At 51.7% G+C, this 18,080-nt stretch overlaps 1 protein-coding gene across 2 annotated transcripts; it reads right to left on the reverse strand.

The window, feature by feature from the left end:
- Positions 1-3,289: 3,289 nt before the first annotated feature.
- Positions 3,290-12,100, reverse strand: TMEM214 (transmembrane protein 214). Of its 2 annotated transcripts, XM_050753791.1 has the most exons (18): positions 11,852-12,100; positions 10,757-10,956; positions 9,730-9,880; positions 9,288-9,422; positions 8,963-9,045; positions 8,426-8,531; positions 8,232-8,313; positions 7,835-7,936; positions 7,307-7,448; positions 7,118-7,195; positions 6,771-6,862; positions 6,476-6,524; positions 6,193-6,306; positions 5,841-5,958; positions 5,175-5,271; positions 4,820-4,988; positions 4,522-4,673; positions 3,290-4,272 (listed from the first exon to the last, which is right to left on the reverse strand). In XM_050753791.1, exons 1-18 carry the CDS (start codon positions 11,994-11,996, stop codon positions 4,146-4,148), a joined length of 2,142 nt encoding a protein of 713 aa, XP_050609748.1. In that variant the 5' UTR covers positions 11,997-12,100; the 3' UTR covers positions 3,290-4,145. The 2 variants fall into 2 exon arrangements, with proteins under 2 accessions (XP_050609748.1, XP_050609749.1); XM_050753792.1 differs by lacking the exon at positions 7,118-7,195 and having other exon boundaries at positions 11,852-12,062.
- Positions 12,101-18,080: the final 5,980 nt, after the last annotated feature.

Below are 18,080 nucleotides of genomic sequence, written 5' to 3' on the forward strand. Positions count from 1 at the left end.
GGTTGGGGAGGAAATACATGGAAACACTCAATTTTGATGTGAACCTAAAACTGCTTTAAAAACAGTCTATTCAGGCCGGTCATAGTGGCTCACGCCTGTAATCTCAGCACTTTGAGAGGGCGAGGCGGGTGGATCACCTGAGGTCAGGAGTTTGAGACCAGCCTGGCCAACATGGTGAAACCGCCCCTCCACTAAAAATACAAAAAATTTAGCTGGGCATGGTGGCGGGCACCTGTAGTTCCAGCTACTTGGGAGGCTGAGGCTGGAGAATCACTTGAACCTGGGAAGTGGAGGTTGCAGTGAGCCAAGATTGTGCCATTGCACTCCAGCCTGGGGAACAAGAGCAAAACTCTGTCTCAAACAAACAAAAAGTCTACTCAAAAATTAGTAAGTGATGCGCTAACACAGAAAAAAGTTACATCAAGGCACATCCAACAACACATTCAAAGTCAACATTTGTATTAATAGGCAGAATAGACAATATTTACTAAATATTCACTCATACCCTGAACAGTGGACACTCCCTCCAAATTCCTTCTTATACCTCAAGTAGACTGTCAAAACTGTCCAGTATAAAAGGGGCACATAGGGAAAAGCAAGGCACATATAGGGAAAAACAAGGCCCTTTCTCCCCTCAACAACTTAGATCACTCTAAGTGTCCACTTAAATTCAAACTCCTTTAGGTGAGGTAAGACAGCAAAATGCTCAGAGGTCATTGAACTACTGAAATGTCTGTGTAGGGCTGGGCATGTGGCTTATGCCTGTAATATCCCAACACTTTGGGAACCCGAGGTGGAGGATCACTAGAGACCTGGAGTTTACTGATTATATGAATCAATGAACCTATAATCAGTGGGACCAGCCTAGGCAACATAGTGAGAAGCCATCTTTACAAAAAATGTAAAAAACATGTAGCTGGGCATGGTGGCATGCACCTGTAGTCCCAAATACTCAGGAGGCTGTGGTGTGAGGATCATTGAGCCCAGGAGTTTGAGGCTGTGGTGAGCTACGATCACGAACCGCTTCACTCCAGCCTGGGCAACAGGGAAAGACCCTGTCTCTTTAAAACAAAACAAATGCCTGTGTAATTGACACTGGGTCATTCTGAAATAGGGTAGGGCAGGTGTGCCTGGCTCTGTGGGAAACAATCCACCCTATCTATGGTGGTGGCATTTTGTGAATGGACTGGCAACATAGCAGGCATGAGCTCAGCAACACTATCTGCCTAGTAATATTATCCATTGTAGTAAGTCAGGCTACCCATCAAGCTGCTCTGCTCTAAAACTGAAGTGTGGATTGGATACAAATAACCAGAGGAATCCAGAAATCTGCTGGAGGCTTAGGAAAACAAAAGGAAGTTTCATAGTGAATTATGCATATTATTTTCAAGTCCACGAAAGAACTGCTAATAGGCCGGGTGTGGTGGCTCACGCCTGTAATCCCAGCACTTTGGGAGGCCGAAGCAGGCGGATCACGAGGTCAGGAGATCGAGATCATCCTGGGTAACATGGTGAAACCCCGTCTCTACTAAAAATACAAAAAATTAGCCGGGCGTGGCGGCGTGCGCCTGTAGTCCCAGCTATTCGGGAGGCTGAGGCAGGAGAATGGCGTGAACCTGGGAGGCAGAGCTTGCAGTGAGCTGAGATTATGCCACTGCACTCCAGTCTGGGAGACAGAGCAAGACTCCGTCTCAAAAAAAAAAAAAAAAAAAAAAAAACTGCTAATAAAGTTAATAAGAGATAACCATACTCAAAACTGCCCTTCAGCTTTATGGTGTGTTATCGGTTGACCTTCAGCTGTGTGAAGTTACTGTCCAGATGTGACTGAGGTGTCAGCTCCTTTCGGTTCTTCCAGTAACAACAATAGTTACAGTGTGACTGCCCCACCCATCAGCATCACTGTCATACACTCTGCTAGCCCACGCTGGTTCAATTTACTGGCTCCGCTTGGACTCGTTTGTTGACAGCTCTGCAAAAATGAAACGTCTCGACATCTGGTTTTGCTTTAACGCAGAGCAGGTGCAGTGTTGGACTAGTTCTCCACAAAGGAAAAATTTCAGACAATTTCAACACTGGGTCAAAAAACTTTATCTATCGAATAAAGTCAATTAAGCTTAAGCTGTCAGTGTGGAGATGGCAATTAATCTAAGTTGATGAAAAATGTTGCTCCCCAGGATTTTAGTGTCAGAAGTTAAATGAACCCAGCAAGGTAAATATAGTCACACATTAGAAGCCAACACAGCACTGTGGCATCCTTGGTTCGCTGGATGCAGCCTTGGACTTCTAGAAGTTATCACCGAACTTGTCCTCCCTGTGCCATTGCCAACCCATTCTCACAACTGCCACCTTTCTCCAACTTGCCTTGAACACAGGCCAGTTCTCCTGCCCAGCAGTCCCAAAACCTTGGCCCCTTGCCAGGTAGTTTATCTTCTCCGGGAAGATGGTCATGGTTAATTGCCACTAGGAGAGAAAGGGGTCTGCTTGTGGGCTAATTCCAGAGGAAAGGCAGCAAACACATGAGATGCTGTTATATTCATGACCTCACTTTGGGTCAGTATTTTCTTACATCTGCTACTTTATATTCGAACCACTGAAAAAGCAGAGTGTCTCAGGGCTCCACGTGAGAAGGGAAGTGGTAACTGGCCATCATACCTGCTGAGCATCATGGGAGTTTATGAGGGAAGCTGAATCTGCTTTGAGAGCTGCTAGAGCATATCTCTAGTACTGCTGACTTGAAACATTCAAGGAAACCAAACTGAGAACTAAGAAACCAGCAGTTAGATCTAACTTCTCTCTAGTATTGCTGACTTGAAACATTCAAGAAAACACATCTGAGAACTAAGAAATCAGCAGAGTTATCTAACTCCTTATAGTCTCAAGTCAAAAAAAAAAAGGGGCTTTGGCGATAACCCTTGGGACTCATGTGTCCTTGGAGTTCTAAATCTTTCACTCACTGCTCTATAAAATGAAGGTCCTGGCAAGGAAAGGACATCTCCTGGTCACTGGCCAAGAATTCCCCTAAGAGACGGCCCCCTGTTTTTCCAAGCACAAAACTATCAAGGCAAATTTGGGATATGAATCAGTGACAAGTCAGACAGTATAATTAGCGTAGCAAGAGAAGTGTCTATAACACCCACCAGGTCAAACTTTAGAACCATGGATGTGGCCTTCCCCACCAGGAGCTTAATTACAGCCATGGCTACAGTCTTCAGGAGGGCAAGGGCCCAAGATTTTGTTATTCTGAACCATAATTAGGGGAATTTCTGTATGAGGATGCAGACAGGAATGCTAGAAATCAATCTGTGTCCTTTATTCCACCTGGTAGGCATACCCAATAACCATATGCTGAGTCCTGTCTCAGGTTGATGGAGGGTTCCCTGGGCCCAAGGCACACAACTACCTGGGCTCTGCTCTCCAGACAGATGATAGGAAGGATGGACAGTGGAGAGAAGCTGAGCCTTGTGACAGAGTCCCCCAGCATGATGGGGAATGGAAAGTTGGAAGAAGTAGGACTATGAAGGAGGAGACAGGAAGGGGCTTAGAGGCATTTGGGGCAGGTTGGGCATTTTGAAGTAAGAGGCATTTCCATCCAGCCCCCCATGTCCACTGACAGCCACACCCAGGCTTCAGGTGGACATGAGGCTGCTGTTTCCCAGCGTGGTGCTATATTCTTCTGGAAGCCCCTTTCCTTCTGCTGTGGCTAGAGCTGTGACGAAGAATGGGAACAGGAGGCTGCTAAAGTCTGGAGAAGCAGGAATCATTTGTCAGAAGAACACAGAAGCCACCTGCTGGGAGTTCTGTCTTTTTGGAGATAAGCTGTTTGGGGTTTAGAAATGAGATGGAAGGAAGTGGAAGGCAGAGGGCAAGGGCGGAGTTGTGAGAGGCTACCATCACAAGGATGGAGGCTGGGGGCCATGTGCAGTAGGTCCAGAAAAGTGTTCAGTGGAATTGTGGGTAGGAGGCTGAGATGCCGCTGGGCCCTGTCCCCACCAAAGATGGAAGAACTGAGGTGGAGGCAACTGGCCACTTTCCTAGGAGAGAACTCAGGCACCAAGTTAAAAAAGACTCCCATGAAGAACTGCCACCTTCTACCCGCTGCAGTCTTGGTTTGCCCACGCAGAAATCAGTGGCCAGGGAGGCAGGGCCTACTGCTGGGATATCAGGGCAAGTGCCCAGTCCAAGAAAGCCACTGTGATGTCCTGTAGGCAGAGCCAGGTCCAGTGGACAGCCTCACTGAGCTGTGTCTTCATGCAGTCCCAGGTCACCTCACCTCTGGAAAGAAAGTGGAACATTTTTGAGTATGCACGTGTGTAGCTGTGTCAACTCTCGGGGCTGAAAACTTAGACCCACAACCCTCATCCCAGGGTGGTCAGGGATGGGCAGTCAATTAAGCTTAAGCTGTCAATTAAGGATGTAGCGAGGGGCAGGACAGTGTGGGAGACTGGTCAGAGATGGCTTGTCCCTGGGGCCCGGGAATGGGGCTGCTGGGGATCCTGCTGGAGCCCTGGGCAAAGGTCTCACCTGCATGCCTCATGGCAGTGCTTGTGGGCGCTGGCCAGGGCCTCAAGCAAGAGGTGCCACAATGGCAGCAGTACATTCTGGTAGAAAAGCAGGGGCAGCTCTCTCAGATAGCGGAGCAGCTGATTCAGGGAATCAGGGAGCTGGATCTGTAGCTGGACCATGGAGAATGGATGGGGTCAGAGTATCCAGGGAACTGCATCCTGGACCTAAGGACTCAGGCCACACAATGCTGCTCCTTTCCCAGAATTCTGCTCCTGGGAAAACCAGCCCGTCATGTGACTCCCTGTCTCTGACTTACCCTCTGAGAGAGGCTGGTGAGGCTGTCACCAAACCAGGCAAGGTGAGAGGCACAGTGGGCAGAAAAGAAGCTGATTGTGGCATTGGTGTGAGCCCAGGCCAGCTGCAAGCTGGGCCGCACCATGGTGAGCAGGTGAGAGCCCCAGACAGGCAGTGTCTCCTCCAGCCAGCTGTGGAAGATGGAAGTGGGGGAAGAGGGCTCTGAGTCTCCTCAGGCACCGCTTAGCTCCCAAGAAACAGCTGGGGAAATGGAGGCCGCGGGAAAGGAGAATCACAAGTGCTTCCCACTGTCACCTCCCTGACACCCAGGCCTTCTCTCTTCTGCCTCTCCTCTCCCCTCCCTGGGAGAAGCTCACCTGTAGCCTTGCAGACTGTAGGAGTAGAGCTTGGCACACGCTTGTTGGCTAGCAGGTAAGAAACCAGATGTTCGAAGCAACCGGCCAGTAAGGGAGGCTGAGTAAAGGGGGCCTCTGGTGAGCCGGGAGATGAGAGGGGCAGGGACTGGGGAGACAGACACTACAGGGCCTAGAGCAGGCACAGCGAGGTGCTGGGCAGAGCTTTGTGTGCTCACAGGGCCACAGAGCCAGCTCCAGCCTGCTGTGGAGGAAGGCATGCGGAGTTGTCCTTCTCCTGCTGGGCCAGGTGTGCAGGAATGCAGCTGCCGGGTAGAGCCTGGGCTCAGGGTTCAGGAAGCCTCAGGTTGAGGATCTGCCCTTCTACTTACTAGCTATGACCTAAAGCTAATTGCTACATCTTTCTGAGACCTTTTCCTCAGGAGTTAAAAGGAGGTAACACCTACTCAAATGATACCATGAATATGCAAGCACTTCTATACTGCAAAGTCCTAGTCTAATCTGAAATGGTAGTGTCATATCTGAGGACAGAAAAGTCTGTCTGTAAAGTGTTTACTCTGAGGATTGAGAACTCGTGAGGACAAAATGTGTGCTGTGGGGGCGGGGGGTGCTACACGTAGCTCTGTGCCCCTCCTATGCCATCCTCCTCACTTGCCCATTGCTGCTTACCCTGGAAGGAGCTGTGTGACCGGAGGTCATGGCACAGGAAGCCTACAGCGAAGACCAGCAGCAACAGGAGGAGCCGCGTCCAGGGCAGCCGAGGACCCTGAGCCTGCTGCAACAGGCCCTGGTGGGAGGGGAGCAGGAGACAGTTGTAGAAGCGAGAGGGGCTGGTCTTTGCCTCTGAGGGCAGACCTCAAGCCAGGCCTTCCCGGAAGAGCGTCAAGCCTTCACATTACCCTGGAGGCAGCGGGGGGCTCCACAGACAGGTGGGGCAGGAATGTGATACAGGCCCAACCCGGGTGTGCTGAGACAGAGATGTAAGATAGCGTGTGGGCTGGAGAGGGCCGGGTGCCAGCACCTTGCAGGCCATGTCACAGGTGACGACATCCTGGTTGTTACCGCTGCCCTTCCTCAGCAGCTCCTGGTTGGTAAGCTTGAGGGACTGAATGGTTTCTTGCAAAGACTTCTGTACCTATGGACAAGAAAGGTCTGGCCTGTGAGGGAATTCAGAGCTTCCATCCTGCTTCATTTTCCATGCCAACAGGGTCCCTTCTCAGGGAAGGGACAGTGGCTGAGGAGCCCCTACTCAGAACCCAGAATCCAGACAGGGCTCAACCTGCCACGTCCTCCCAGCTCCTCACCTTCTTGGGAATCTGCTCCCAGGAGCTGAGCAAGTGCTCCAGCAGCAGGCTGTGGGGAAAGCACAACCCCTCCATCAGGTGGCTCATGCGGCCTTGCCCATCCTCCCATCCTCCATTAGCCCTGGCTCCTTCAGGCTGAAAGACCCTCCACCTACCACCCACAGAGCAGCAGCTTCCTAGAGGTTGCTCCAGCAATGTTCCCACTCAGCCTGAGAGGTGTCAGGCCATGAGACAGTGACCCAGGCTCCCCTTCTGCTTCTAGCACAGGGACAGGCTGGCCCCCCACCCCACCTGCCTGGACTGTGACAGGTGCTTAGGGTACAGCTGCCTCCAGACGCTGGCGCTGAGGGGGTCCACTGTCAGGCACTCGGTCAGGCTGCTCAGGAGCTGCACAGCGGGACAGAGGGAGAGGCTGCTGGGGGCATGGGGCAGGCGGAGGGGGAGAGTGCTAAGAGGTGATCCCCTTCCCATTAAGTGAGGCCACCCAGGCCGCACATTCACCCTAAGGAGTGGAGAAACAGTGTCAAGACTCCAGAAAGCTCTCTGAGAGGCTGTAAAGCGGGAGATTGGGGCTCCTGAGCTAGAGCTCTGAGCTCAAAGATCACTCATCTGCAAGTGACGGGCATCAGAAACCACCCAGACCTGAACGTGCTGTCCCTTGGGATCCATCTTCTGAGGGTGAAGCTCGAGTGAGCGGGGCAGGCAGCTGTCAACAGGGAGCTAAGGAAAAGCCTCAGAATGGGCTCTGTGAAGGCAAGGCCTTTGTCAGCAGGTAGGGACCGCTGCAGTTGACCCCTGGGGAAGGAGAAGCAGCCTCCCACCATGTCTCACCTCTTTCTTCATCTCAGGGGGACAGCTAGGGGTGGCTCTGGACAGGAAAGAAGGGAAGTAGGTATGCAGGGTGGAATCTGGCTTTGCTCCAAATGCCAGCACCTTCAGTCGGGGGTAGAGCTGACATAGCTGCTCCTGCAGGCTGGGTGGGGTGGGGAGGAAAGCCAGGCATAAGCTATAAATGGAGCTGTATGATGTGAACCTTTTGCTTGCTTCAGAGCCCATGCCTGCCTGGGGGGAATAGCCACTGAGGACCTTGCAATGGCTCTGAATCTTTTTACTCAGAGACTCCTTGGAAATCTGTTGAAAACCATGGACCCTATCCCTAAGAAAATGCCCATATGCCAATCACACTCAAGGGTCCATATAATTTCAAGGGATCACTGTTCCCTTGAAACCTACTCTTGAACTTCCAGGTTGCAAATCTCAGATCTAGGATGGCTGGGGAAGAAGGGATGGGAAAATGTAACATGGTTCTGGTGCTGGGGGGGGTCCCTTCACAGCAGGTGTGCCCCAGAGCAGTACTACCTGGGTGTCAGGGAGTTGTTCGGCATATAGGCGAAGTCCAGAAGTGGGAAGAAGTCCTTGGGGCCAATCATGCCGAAGCCCTTGGTAAGGTTGGGATGCATCCTGTGGGGATGAAGAAACAGGTTAGGTTCGCTGGACACCACCACCTATGCCAGCTGTTTTGGTCATGACCCCAGCTAAGCCAACATCTAGGAAAAAGGGTGTAAACTCTACCCCATCTGCCAGCCCTTAATAGCTCCCTCTTCTTCCTTCCTCACCATCACATTCTAAGATGGTGGGAGAAGCTGGTCCTGATTTTCCTCATATCCCTGGAGACCAAGATCACAGCCTCCCATTTTGCTAAAACAGCCATCTGGGACACCCTGAGCCTTCCCCTCGCTGCCCTTCCATTACTCACAGGAGCAGCCGATCCAGGTATGTGATGGCAAACGGAGACAGAGACTTGATGCCCAGCACAGGCAGCATGATCCCCAGCCACACTGTGGAGGTGAAGGTCAGGAGGGAAGCCTCAGGCTTGCACCTATTGGGGGCATCAAACAGGAGTTTTCCGGTTCCGAAACCCTCCCTCTTTCTTCCCTATTTCCCTGTTACCTTTCAGTCCCTCGGTGAGGTTGGCAAAACCCGCTTGACCCAGGGCCCACATGATGGTCAGACACTTGGCTGGTCGGCTCTGGTGGGACCTCAGTAGTTCCAGGAACTGAGGAGACCGGTAGGGAAGGCAGATTGGGATAGGACAAAACACCAGGAGCACCCCCAAAGACAGGCGGGAAGGGAGATGTCAACTGGAAGAGGGAGGACAGGCCGAGCAAGAGTGGAGCACTATGACCACGTGGTGCAGGGATTGTTTGTGGGCTTCACCTATACTCTGCCATTGGCTGGATGACTGAGCCTAGGAAAGTTACTGAACTCCTCTGTGGCTCAATCTTTTCATTTATAAAAATGGGAAATAATAGCAGTACCTGGCTGCTATGTTTCCAGAGCAGACACACAGTAAGTGCTAATAGTATTACCTATTATTACTAGGCTTATAGGTCTTCCACTATCCCAAACCTGAGTCCAACAATGTAGATTCTGCCCAGACTCCCCAGTCCTAGCTTCCTGGTGTCCCCACCACCACTGAGAGCTCACCTTCCCTAGGTTTGCGGTGGCAATCTTGGGCTTGTCTTGCAGGATGGCCTGGATACAGATGCGGTAACCATGTAGTGACTCCCCTGGAGAGATACACATTCTCACACCTACTCACATTACTTGGCATCCCAAACCTGAAATCTCCCATTTGTCAGTGGTGAGCCCAGGCCCCAGGTCCACTGACTCCTAACTTCCTCCACCCTTTCCAAAAACAGTGTCAAGGTTAGCACATTTCCCTACTGGAAACAGAACCACTGAGTGGTACTGAAAGCAGGAAAAAAAGGAGGAGGCTCCCAAGATGGTCATCCCTCCTGTGCCCCCTCACCTGGTGTCTTATCCAGCTCTTGCAGCATGGTGAACAGACAGTGGTCAAAAAAGAGCTCCAGAGACCCTGCTGCCTTCGCCAGCAGCCCTCGGATGATCCCACGCAGTTCCCGGCTCACCAGGCTGTAGGGATAATCTAAGGCCCATAGGCCTCATTGTGAGTGCTAGGACCAGACACCCATCAGCTCTGAGAACTGTGGTGCTCTCCCTGAGAATGGTGAGTGGAGGCAAAGGCCCCTGCACTGAGGTTGGGATCCTTCCTCTGAGGAGACCCAGAGGGAGGATCACAGAACGAGGCCCAGAAACATTCACAGTCACAGGTGTTTGAGACCAGCCCAAACACCCATGGAAATCAAGACAGTGGGGGGCACTGGGATCTGTTATACCACCCTTTTTGAATTTCTTTGAACTTGTCTGAGCTTGAGGAAGCTGGAAGGACTTACCATGAGTATGCTGGCTCAGCGTGGGTTCACTTAGAGGAGCTTGTAGCTTGTAGTTGAGATAGCTGGCCAGGTCCTTCAACCATATGGATGGGTTTCCAGAGAACACGCTCTGGCTCTTATCCAGTTCCTTCTGCAGGGCTGCCACATCCAGCTGCCAGGGACAATCCCCCAACCCCCCACCATGGCGAGTTGTGAGTGAGGGAGTAAAGAAGTGGGGTAGGGGTGGGAAAATGGTTGAACTAGGTGGCAGCAGGAAGAAGGGTTTCCGTTTTTAAGCATAAGAACATGGAATGCTGCAATTCTGCTGCACCCACATCTTTAAGTATGGAACAGGACAGCTGAAAATGCTGATCTCAAGGTCCTATCCTCTCAGGCTCTCCACATGTTTAAGAGGAAAACAGAGGGCCAGGCGCAGTGGCTCACACCTGTAATCCCAGCACTTTGGGAGGCCAAAGTGGGTGGATCACCTAAGGTCAGGAGTTTGAGACCAGCCTGGCCAACACAGTGAAACCCCGTCTCTACTAAAAATACAAAAATTAGCCAGGCGTGGTGGCACGCACCTGTAATCCCAGCTACTTGGGAGGCTGAGGCAGGAGACAGAGGTTGCAGTGAGCTGAGATCACGCCACTGCACTCCAGCCTGGGCGACAGAGGGAGATTCTATCTCAAAAAAAAAAAAAAAAAAAAAAAAAAAGGAAAACAGAGGACAAGATAGAAAATGAAAGATCAGTATTTCCACAGGACAGAGAATCATAACCAGTTTCTCCATCTCCTCCCTGGTGTTCCTGGGTCTTCAAGGCTTTCCTCTTACCAATCCATGTTTCCCTATAAATTTTCCATTTCCTTTCTATTCTAGCTGCAGGCATTCTGTTCCCCTGGGGTTTCCATCTTCTCCTGAACTCCTGCTCTCAACCCTTAAGTGTTCCTCCAATTTCATAGGATCTCAGCTGTCCATCTGCCTCCTCCTCTCATCTTCTCTACATCTCAAGCCCCCATTCTTTCTGCGTGTCATGTCTAGGCACACTCACAGCTTTCAGTGCTTCCTCCAGGCTGCGGAAGCGGCCCTGCTTCTGGTTTTGGTTGGGAAGAGTTGCCACCTTCTTTGGCTGCTTCTTGTTCCCTGGTTTCTTAGGCTCCACAGCAGGGGGTGGGACCTGCTCCTTATTCTGCCGCTTCATGATATTCTCAAAGCCCCGCTCATAAAGGGTGCTTGTGGTCTGGATTGGAGCTGAGGTGAAGATAGGTAGAGAAAGGCAGGCCACCCTTGAGTCCCCAAGGCCTCACCTATCAGTGGTCCCTTTCCCCACACTGCCACCTAATTAATCTCCAGGGAAGAGCCTGTCTCAAAGCCCCTTCCTCTTGGGCTGCTTAAAGAGCAGGGCAGGGTGTTCTCCTGGTAGTTTCTTTCGTTACAGCTCTTGAGTCTATGGGCTCTTTCATAAAGATGGGGCAGTTCTTTATTAGACAAATCAGAGTATGTAGGAACAAGCAGAGAGGCTGGATATAGAGGTTTGCCTTATTCGGTGAGTGGCTACTAGTCTGGAAAGGCAGGCTTTTTCCATCTTGGTCCTACCCTAACGCCTCTTGGTTCCGACATGACAACTCTATAATCAACAAGTGGCAATCTTTCTCCACTCCTCAGTGGAAGAACCAGGTGTCACTTATAATTCCTGGTGAGTGTTGAGTGTGTGGCACTCATTTCTCCCACTGCTTGGCCTCCTGTCCCTTCCTCCATGACTGGTTACTTAAAGAGGGGGCACTGTGTATAATGATCCAGAGTGCCTCTTCCCAGCTCAGACACCTGCCCAGGGAGGCCGGCTAGGTTCCTGGGCAGCTGGGAGAGTGTGTGCAGTGAACTGAGAGTCTGAGGACCGGAATCCTGGCCCCTCTGACACATGACCCTGGCCAGGGTGTCCAACTTCACTGGGCCTCAGTTTACTCATCTGGGAGGTAAGGACCGCAACCTCCCCTGGAGCTGTCCGCCTCCCGTAAGGCTCCAAAAAGACAACGCAAGGGTGGCGCTCCGGGATGTGCCTGCGAGCTCGCGCCCAGGTTCTGGGAGCGGCTCGCTGCGACCCTGCCGGACAGGCCCGGGGTACGCGCCAGGCAGGGTGGGTACTCACGGGTCAGGTCGTATTTCCACACTCCATTTGCTTCCCCGAGCGCCCGGCGGTTCCCGCCGCCGCCTCGGCCGCCAGCGCCGGCCCCAGGCCGCCGGCCCTTCTTCACCACCTCCCAGCGCCCCACGCCCGCCGTCTTGGCCGCCATGGCTCGGAGCCCTCCCGCCTCGGCCACTTCCCCTGCTTTCCGGCCCGGCGCTGGCGCGCCGCACTCTGCCACGTCTCCTCGCAGGACCGCGCGCCCGGCGCCCAGCGCCCGCCGCAAGGCAGCCTGGGACTTGTAGTCCCTCTCCTGGGCCGGGCTCTTTCGGGCGAGGAGCGACTGGAAGAGGCTCCCGTGGCAGCCTGCGGTCCCCGTCCAGGCGAAGAGGCCGGAAGGAGAGGAGATTCCCTTCTGAGAACGTTCACTGAGCGCCGATGTGAACGCCACGGCATCGAGAGACTTGGTAGAACTGTTTCTGTTTTTGTTTCCTTTATTGATCAATTGATTGATCGATTGATTGACAGGGTCTCGCTCTGTCGCCCAGGCTGGAATGCCCAGGCTGGAATGCAGTAGCGCGACCCCAGCTTACTGTAACCTCCGCCTCCCAGGTTTAAGCGACTCTCGTGCCTCAGCCTCCCGAGTAGCTGGGACTACAGGCTCCCGCCGCCACGCCCAGCTAATTTTTGTATTTTTGGTAGAGACGGGGTTTCGCCATGGTGGCTAGGCTGGTCTCGAACTCCTGACCTAAAGTGATCCACCCGCCTCGGCCTCCCAAAGTCCTGGGATTACAGGCGTGAGCTGCGGCGCCCAGCCACTGCTTTTCTTTCCTTTCTGGTACAGCTGGAAGGATGGGATGGAAGTAGTGCTCCTCATCTCTGGGGAGAGTTTGAAGATTGAATGCTTCCTTTCTTCTAGGAAAGTGCTGGCTTTTCTGCTGCTAGTGATTAAACTTCGGGTTTAATGGGCTATACAAATCTATTGCCAAAGAACAAGGAAGAGGATGGAGGCTTGAGGAAAGGGCAGAGTGTTGGGGAGCTGGGGTAGGAAGTGGAGAATGGAGAATACTTCTTTTATTTTTATTTTTATTTTTTGAGACAGGATCTTGCTTTGTCACCCAGGCTGGAGTTCAGTGGCACGATCACAACTCACCTCAGCCTCGACTTCCAGGGCTCGGTTGATCCACCGCCACGGATTACCTGACCCACCACCACGCCCGGCTAATCTTTGGTATTTTTTGTAGAGACAGGGTTTTGCTGTGTTGCCCAGGCTGATCTCAAACTCCTGGGCTCAGTGATCCACCCTCCTCAGCCTCCCAAAGTGCTGGGATTACAGGAGTGAGCCACTGCTCCTGGCCTCCGAGTTCTTCTCATGGAGGCTGAGAAAAGTTTGGGGGTCTGGGACAGCTAGGGCCGGGTTTCCCCTTCCAGGCAATGGGAAAGAACAGGCTCTGCCTCCCACCACAAGAGTCAGTCCCAAGTTCCAGATGTGTCAGGGAAGCGATGGAGAGCCCCAGACTTGAGGCATTTGCAGACAGGTTCCTGCTCAGACATCCATGTGGAGGGTGTTAGTATCTTGGGAGCCTTCAGAACCTTGAAGCATGCCAGCAGAGGAGAATGAGGGAAGAGAAAATCGAAGTGACTTATCACAATTAAAGAAATGTGCTATTTCATATACAACTGTGTGTGAGGATGAGATTCCTATCTGCCATACTGAGGTATTATGGTAAGAACTATGAGAGTCCAAATTCCTACAGGATGAACAGCTGAGGGAGTGATGAATTCTTTAGGAAGGAGATTAGCTTCTGGAAGGAGACAGCAGCTGAGATGGGTTCTGAGAAATAGAATTTTCATTGGTTCGCTGGGCGCCGTGGCTCACACCTGTAATCCCAGCACTTCAGGAGGCCGAGGTGGGTATCACTTGAGGTCACCAGCCAGGCCGACATGGTGAAACCCCGTCTCTACTAAATACAAAAAATTAGCTGGGCATGCTGGCACATGCCTATAATCTCAGCGGCTTAAGAGGCTGAGACAGGATAATCGCTTGAACCTGGGAGGTGGAGGTTGCAGTGAGCCCAGACTGTGCCACTGCACTCCAACCTGGGCAACAAAAGCTAAACTCCATCTCAAACCCCAAACAACAAAACAACAACAACAAAAAACAAAATTGAATTTTCACTGGCTGAGGATTAGGGTGGGTGGAGAGAAAATGCCAGTTGTGTGGATCTGTTGATGTAAAACAAAGGCCTAGAGGGTTGGTAAACTGGAAGCAGTTCAATGGGACAATGCTTGATGGGACTTTGGAGGTGATGAGGTTTGATACAGTTTGGATTTTTGTCTCTGCCCAAATCTCATGTTGAATTGTAATCCGCAGTGCTGGCAGTGGGGCCTGGTGGGAAGTGTTTGGATAATGGTGGTGGATCCCTCATGGTGGATCCCAGTTCTCATGAGATCTGGTCATTTAAAAGTGTGTGGCACCTCCCCAGCACCTCTCTCTCTCTCACTTGCTTGCTCGCTCCCGCTTTTACCATGTGATGTGCCTGCTCCCCCTTTGCCTTCTGCCATGATTGTAAGCTGCCTGAGGCTTCCCTAGAAGCAGATGTCAGCGTTATGCTTCCTATACAGCCTGCAGAACTGAGCCAATTAAACTTCTTATAAATTACCCAGTCTAGATGTTTCTTTATAGCAATGCAACAATAGCCTCATATAAGGTTGGAAAAGGATCTGAGCCCATATGCCAAGGAACTTGCCTGCCAAATCTGGACTTTATCCTTCAGGCCCTGGGAGACCAGTGAGAGGGTGGCATAATCCACTCTTTTGGAAGGGTAAATGGGGCTGTGTGAAATGTTGGTAGGGGAAGGCAGGGGGTGGGAGACGAGCATATCTTGCTGCCTCCTTCTGCCTGTCCTCCAGCCCCTTTAGGCCTGACCATGGCTGACTTTCCATCAGGTAGCTCTGAGATGCAGTGCTTTTGGCAAGGACCATATTTGAGCTGATCATTAATCAATTCATTTTGCAGGTCATTGGTTTAGGTGTACTCAGGAGACCAACAGCAATATCTTCTCTTTGTTTGACCCCTCCTGTGTCACATGTATGATCACAGAAGAGACCCTGTTTTTGGAAGAGAAACAGAACTGGCTTTCCATTGAGGCAAATGAGGGGGCTGCCCCATGGCAGAGGCACACAGAAGGGTGGGAGGGGGACTCTCTCTTTCATTGGAATAGTCTGGTAAGTTACCAGTTCTAACTTGGCATCTAGGACGTATAAATCATGCATTTACTTATCCAGCAACCTTTTCTAAGCACCTTCTCTGTGTCAGGCCCTGTGCTAGGTGAAGCTGGAAGATATACCTCACTTGCTTGTAAGGAACTTGAAGGCTGTGTGGGAGACAAATGTATAAACAAAAAATTACAGTTCACCATCTTAGTGTTCCAGAGGAAAGAAGCACTTAGTATGAGGTACCAGGGAGAGGTGGGGAGAAGGGAGTGGCTTTACATCCTTAAGCTCTGGGTGTTTGAAGAGCAGCCTTAGACACTAGCCATGGAGGTGGGCTTGGGTAGGCCCCACCATGGGGTTTGAAGACCAAAAAGATGTTGGGTCAAGGAGGACATGGGTGTCTAGTATGGGAGTAAGCAGAAGGATGAGCTCACTGAAGCACTGTTTTACCCACTGTACTACGTTTCTATTGCTGCTAAAACAAATTGCCACAAACTTAGTGGCTTAAAACAGGTGTGTTATCTTCCAGTTCTGGAGGGCAGGAGTCTAACTCAGGTCTCCCTGGGCGAGAATTGAGGTGTCAGCAGGACTGGGTTCCTTTCTGGAGGCTTTTGGGGAGCATCCATTTCTTTGTCTTGCCCAGCTTCTAGAGGCCACCTGCATTCCTGAGTTCATGGCTCCCTTCTGTCTTCAAAGCCAACAACAGCAGGTGAGTCACTCTCACATTGTATCACTTTGACCTCTTTTTTTTTTTTTTTTTTTTTTTTTTGAGATAGGATCTTGCTCTGTTGCCCAGGCTGAAGTGCAGTGGCATGATTATGGCTCACTGCAGCCTCGACCTCCAGGGCTCAAGTGATCCATCTCAGCCTCCCAAGTAGCTGGTACTACAGGCATATAGTACCATGCTCGGCTAATTTTTCTATTTTTTGTAAAGATGCGGTCTCGCTGTTGTCCAGGCTGGTCTCCAACTCCTGCGCTCAAGTGATCCTCCTGCCTTGGCCTCTCAAAATGCTGGGATTACAGACAGAGCCACCACACCCTGCCCACTCTGACCCTTTCTGCCTCCTGCTTCCACCCTTACAAATGTTTGTGATGTCATTGGACCCACCTGGATAAACCAGGACACTCTCCCTGTTTTAAGGTCAGCAGATTAGCTTCCTGAATTCCATCTGCAACTTACTTTCTTTCTTTTTTTTTTTTGAGACAGGGTTTCACTCTGTTGCCCAGGCTGGAGTACAGTGGAGCAATCATGGCTCACTGCAGCCTTAACAACAACTGGGCTCAAGTGATCCTCCTGCTTCAGCCTCCTGCGTAGTCGGGACTACAGGCACATGCCACAACAACCTTCAAATTTTATTTTTTATTTATTTATTTATTTTTTTTGAGACGGAGTCTCGCTCTGCCACCCAGGCTGGAGTGCAGTGGCCGGATCTCAGCTCACTGCAAGCTCCGCCTCCCGGGTTCACGCCATTCTCCTGCCTCAGCCTCCCGAGTAGTTGGGACTACAGGCGCCCGCCACCGCGCCCGGCTAGTTTTTTGTATTTTTTAGTAGAGACGGGGTTTCACCGTGTTAGCCAGGATGGTCTCGATCTCCTGACCTCGTGATCCGCCCGTCTCGGCCTCCCAAAGTGCTGGGATTACAGGCTTGAGCCACCGCGCCCGGCCGAAATTTTATTTTTTGTAGAGATGGTGTTTCCCTATGTTGCTCAGGGAAGTCTTGAACTCCTGGGCTCAAGTGATAATCCCACTTTGGCCTCCAAAAGTGCTGGGATTACAGGCGTAAGCCACCATGCCTGGCCCACAGGCAGCCTTAATTCCCTTTTGCCATGTAACCCACATATTCACAACTTCTGGGGATTGTGATATGGACACAGTGCCTCCCACGCCCACTTTACCTTCAGGGTGAGGTCTCGGCCTGAAAAGCAATGCAGAACAATGGCCTATCCTTTCATGGTATCTACCTTTAATCATGGGGAAAAGCCTTTAAAAATTAGGCAAGGGAATTAAAATCATCACGATAAGTAAAAGCAGGCAAGGAACTTGCTGGAGGAGAAGAACAGAGATAGAATAAGGCAGAAGTGTCTATGTATGTGGGGGTGGGAGTCAAAAGGGGCAGTGGTGATTGAGAAATAAACAGACATGAATTGCTTATTTAAGGCTTGAACCTGATGTCATGATAGAAATGGTGGTGGTCTCGAAAGGGGCCATGGGGTGGGGCCACAGAAGAGACACGGCCCCAGCTGCATGTTGGCCATACTCAGGGTGGCGAGGAAACCAGCACTGTCCTGCAGCTGGAAGAACCTCAGTGGTCTTTGGGGATGAGCCCTGAACCTCAAGTGAAGAAGTGTGAGTTCTAGCCCAGGTTTCTGCCATGGCGAGTGAGTCACGCATGTGGGCCTCTCATCCCTCCTCAGTAAACCGGGGGCTGGTCTAGATGACCCCAAGGCTCTCACATTCATTTCCGCACTCCTGGTCTCTGCTGGGCTTCTGGGACATTGGTTAGTGTGGCCTTTTGTCAGGCACATGCCAGGACTGGGGCTGTGCAGATAATGTGGAAGGGCCCCTGGCTCCCTGTTCCCACTGGAGCCTGCTCTACAGAAGGAACCCCTTGGACATTGCCATCCTGGGCTTCAGCACTCAGAACTGCTTGTTCTTTGTAGCCATCCCAGCTCTCTCTGTCACGTGAGCCCCTGTCTTCAGCTGAATCACTATGGTGAGGTGTGTGAGCTTTGACAACAGGTGGGGAATGACATGCAGTCCCCCTGACCCAAAGGAGACTGAAACGAAGAACCTCTTGGCCAGGCCACTACGGTGTCATGGTGTCCCACAGCCGCTTCACCAGCTGCCCCTTGTCATGGCCACGGGCCCAGACCTAGTTCCTCCTCAGGGATAGGGGGTTGGGGCCCCTGCCTGCCCTCAGAGCCCTACCACCAGTGTTGGGCACTGGGGCTAGGCTGGAGCTGGGCTCCGAGCCCAGAGCTGGTGGTGGTTTCCAGGCCTGTGGGAGGGTGACAGTGAGGCTGTGCTGCAGCTGTGG

This window comes from Macaca thibetana, chromosome 13, assembly GCF_024542745.1.
Source record: "Macaca thibetana thibetana isolate TM-01 chromosome 13, ASM2454274v1, whole genome shotgun sequence".
NCBI lineage: Eukaryota > Metazoa > Chordata > Mammalia > Primates > Cercopithecidae > Macaca > Macaca thibetana.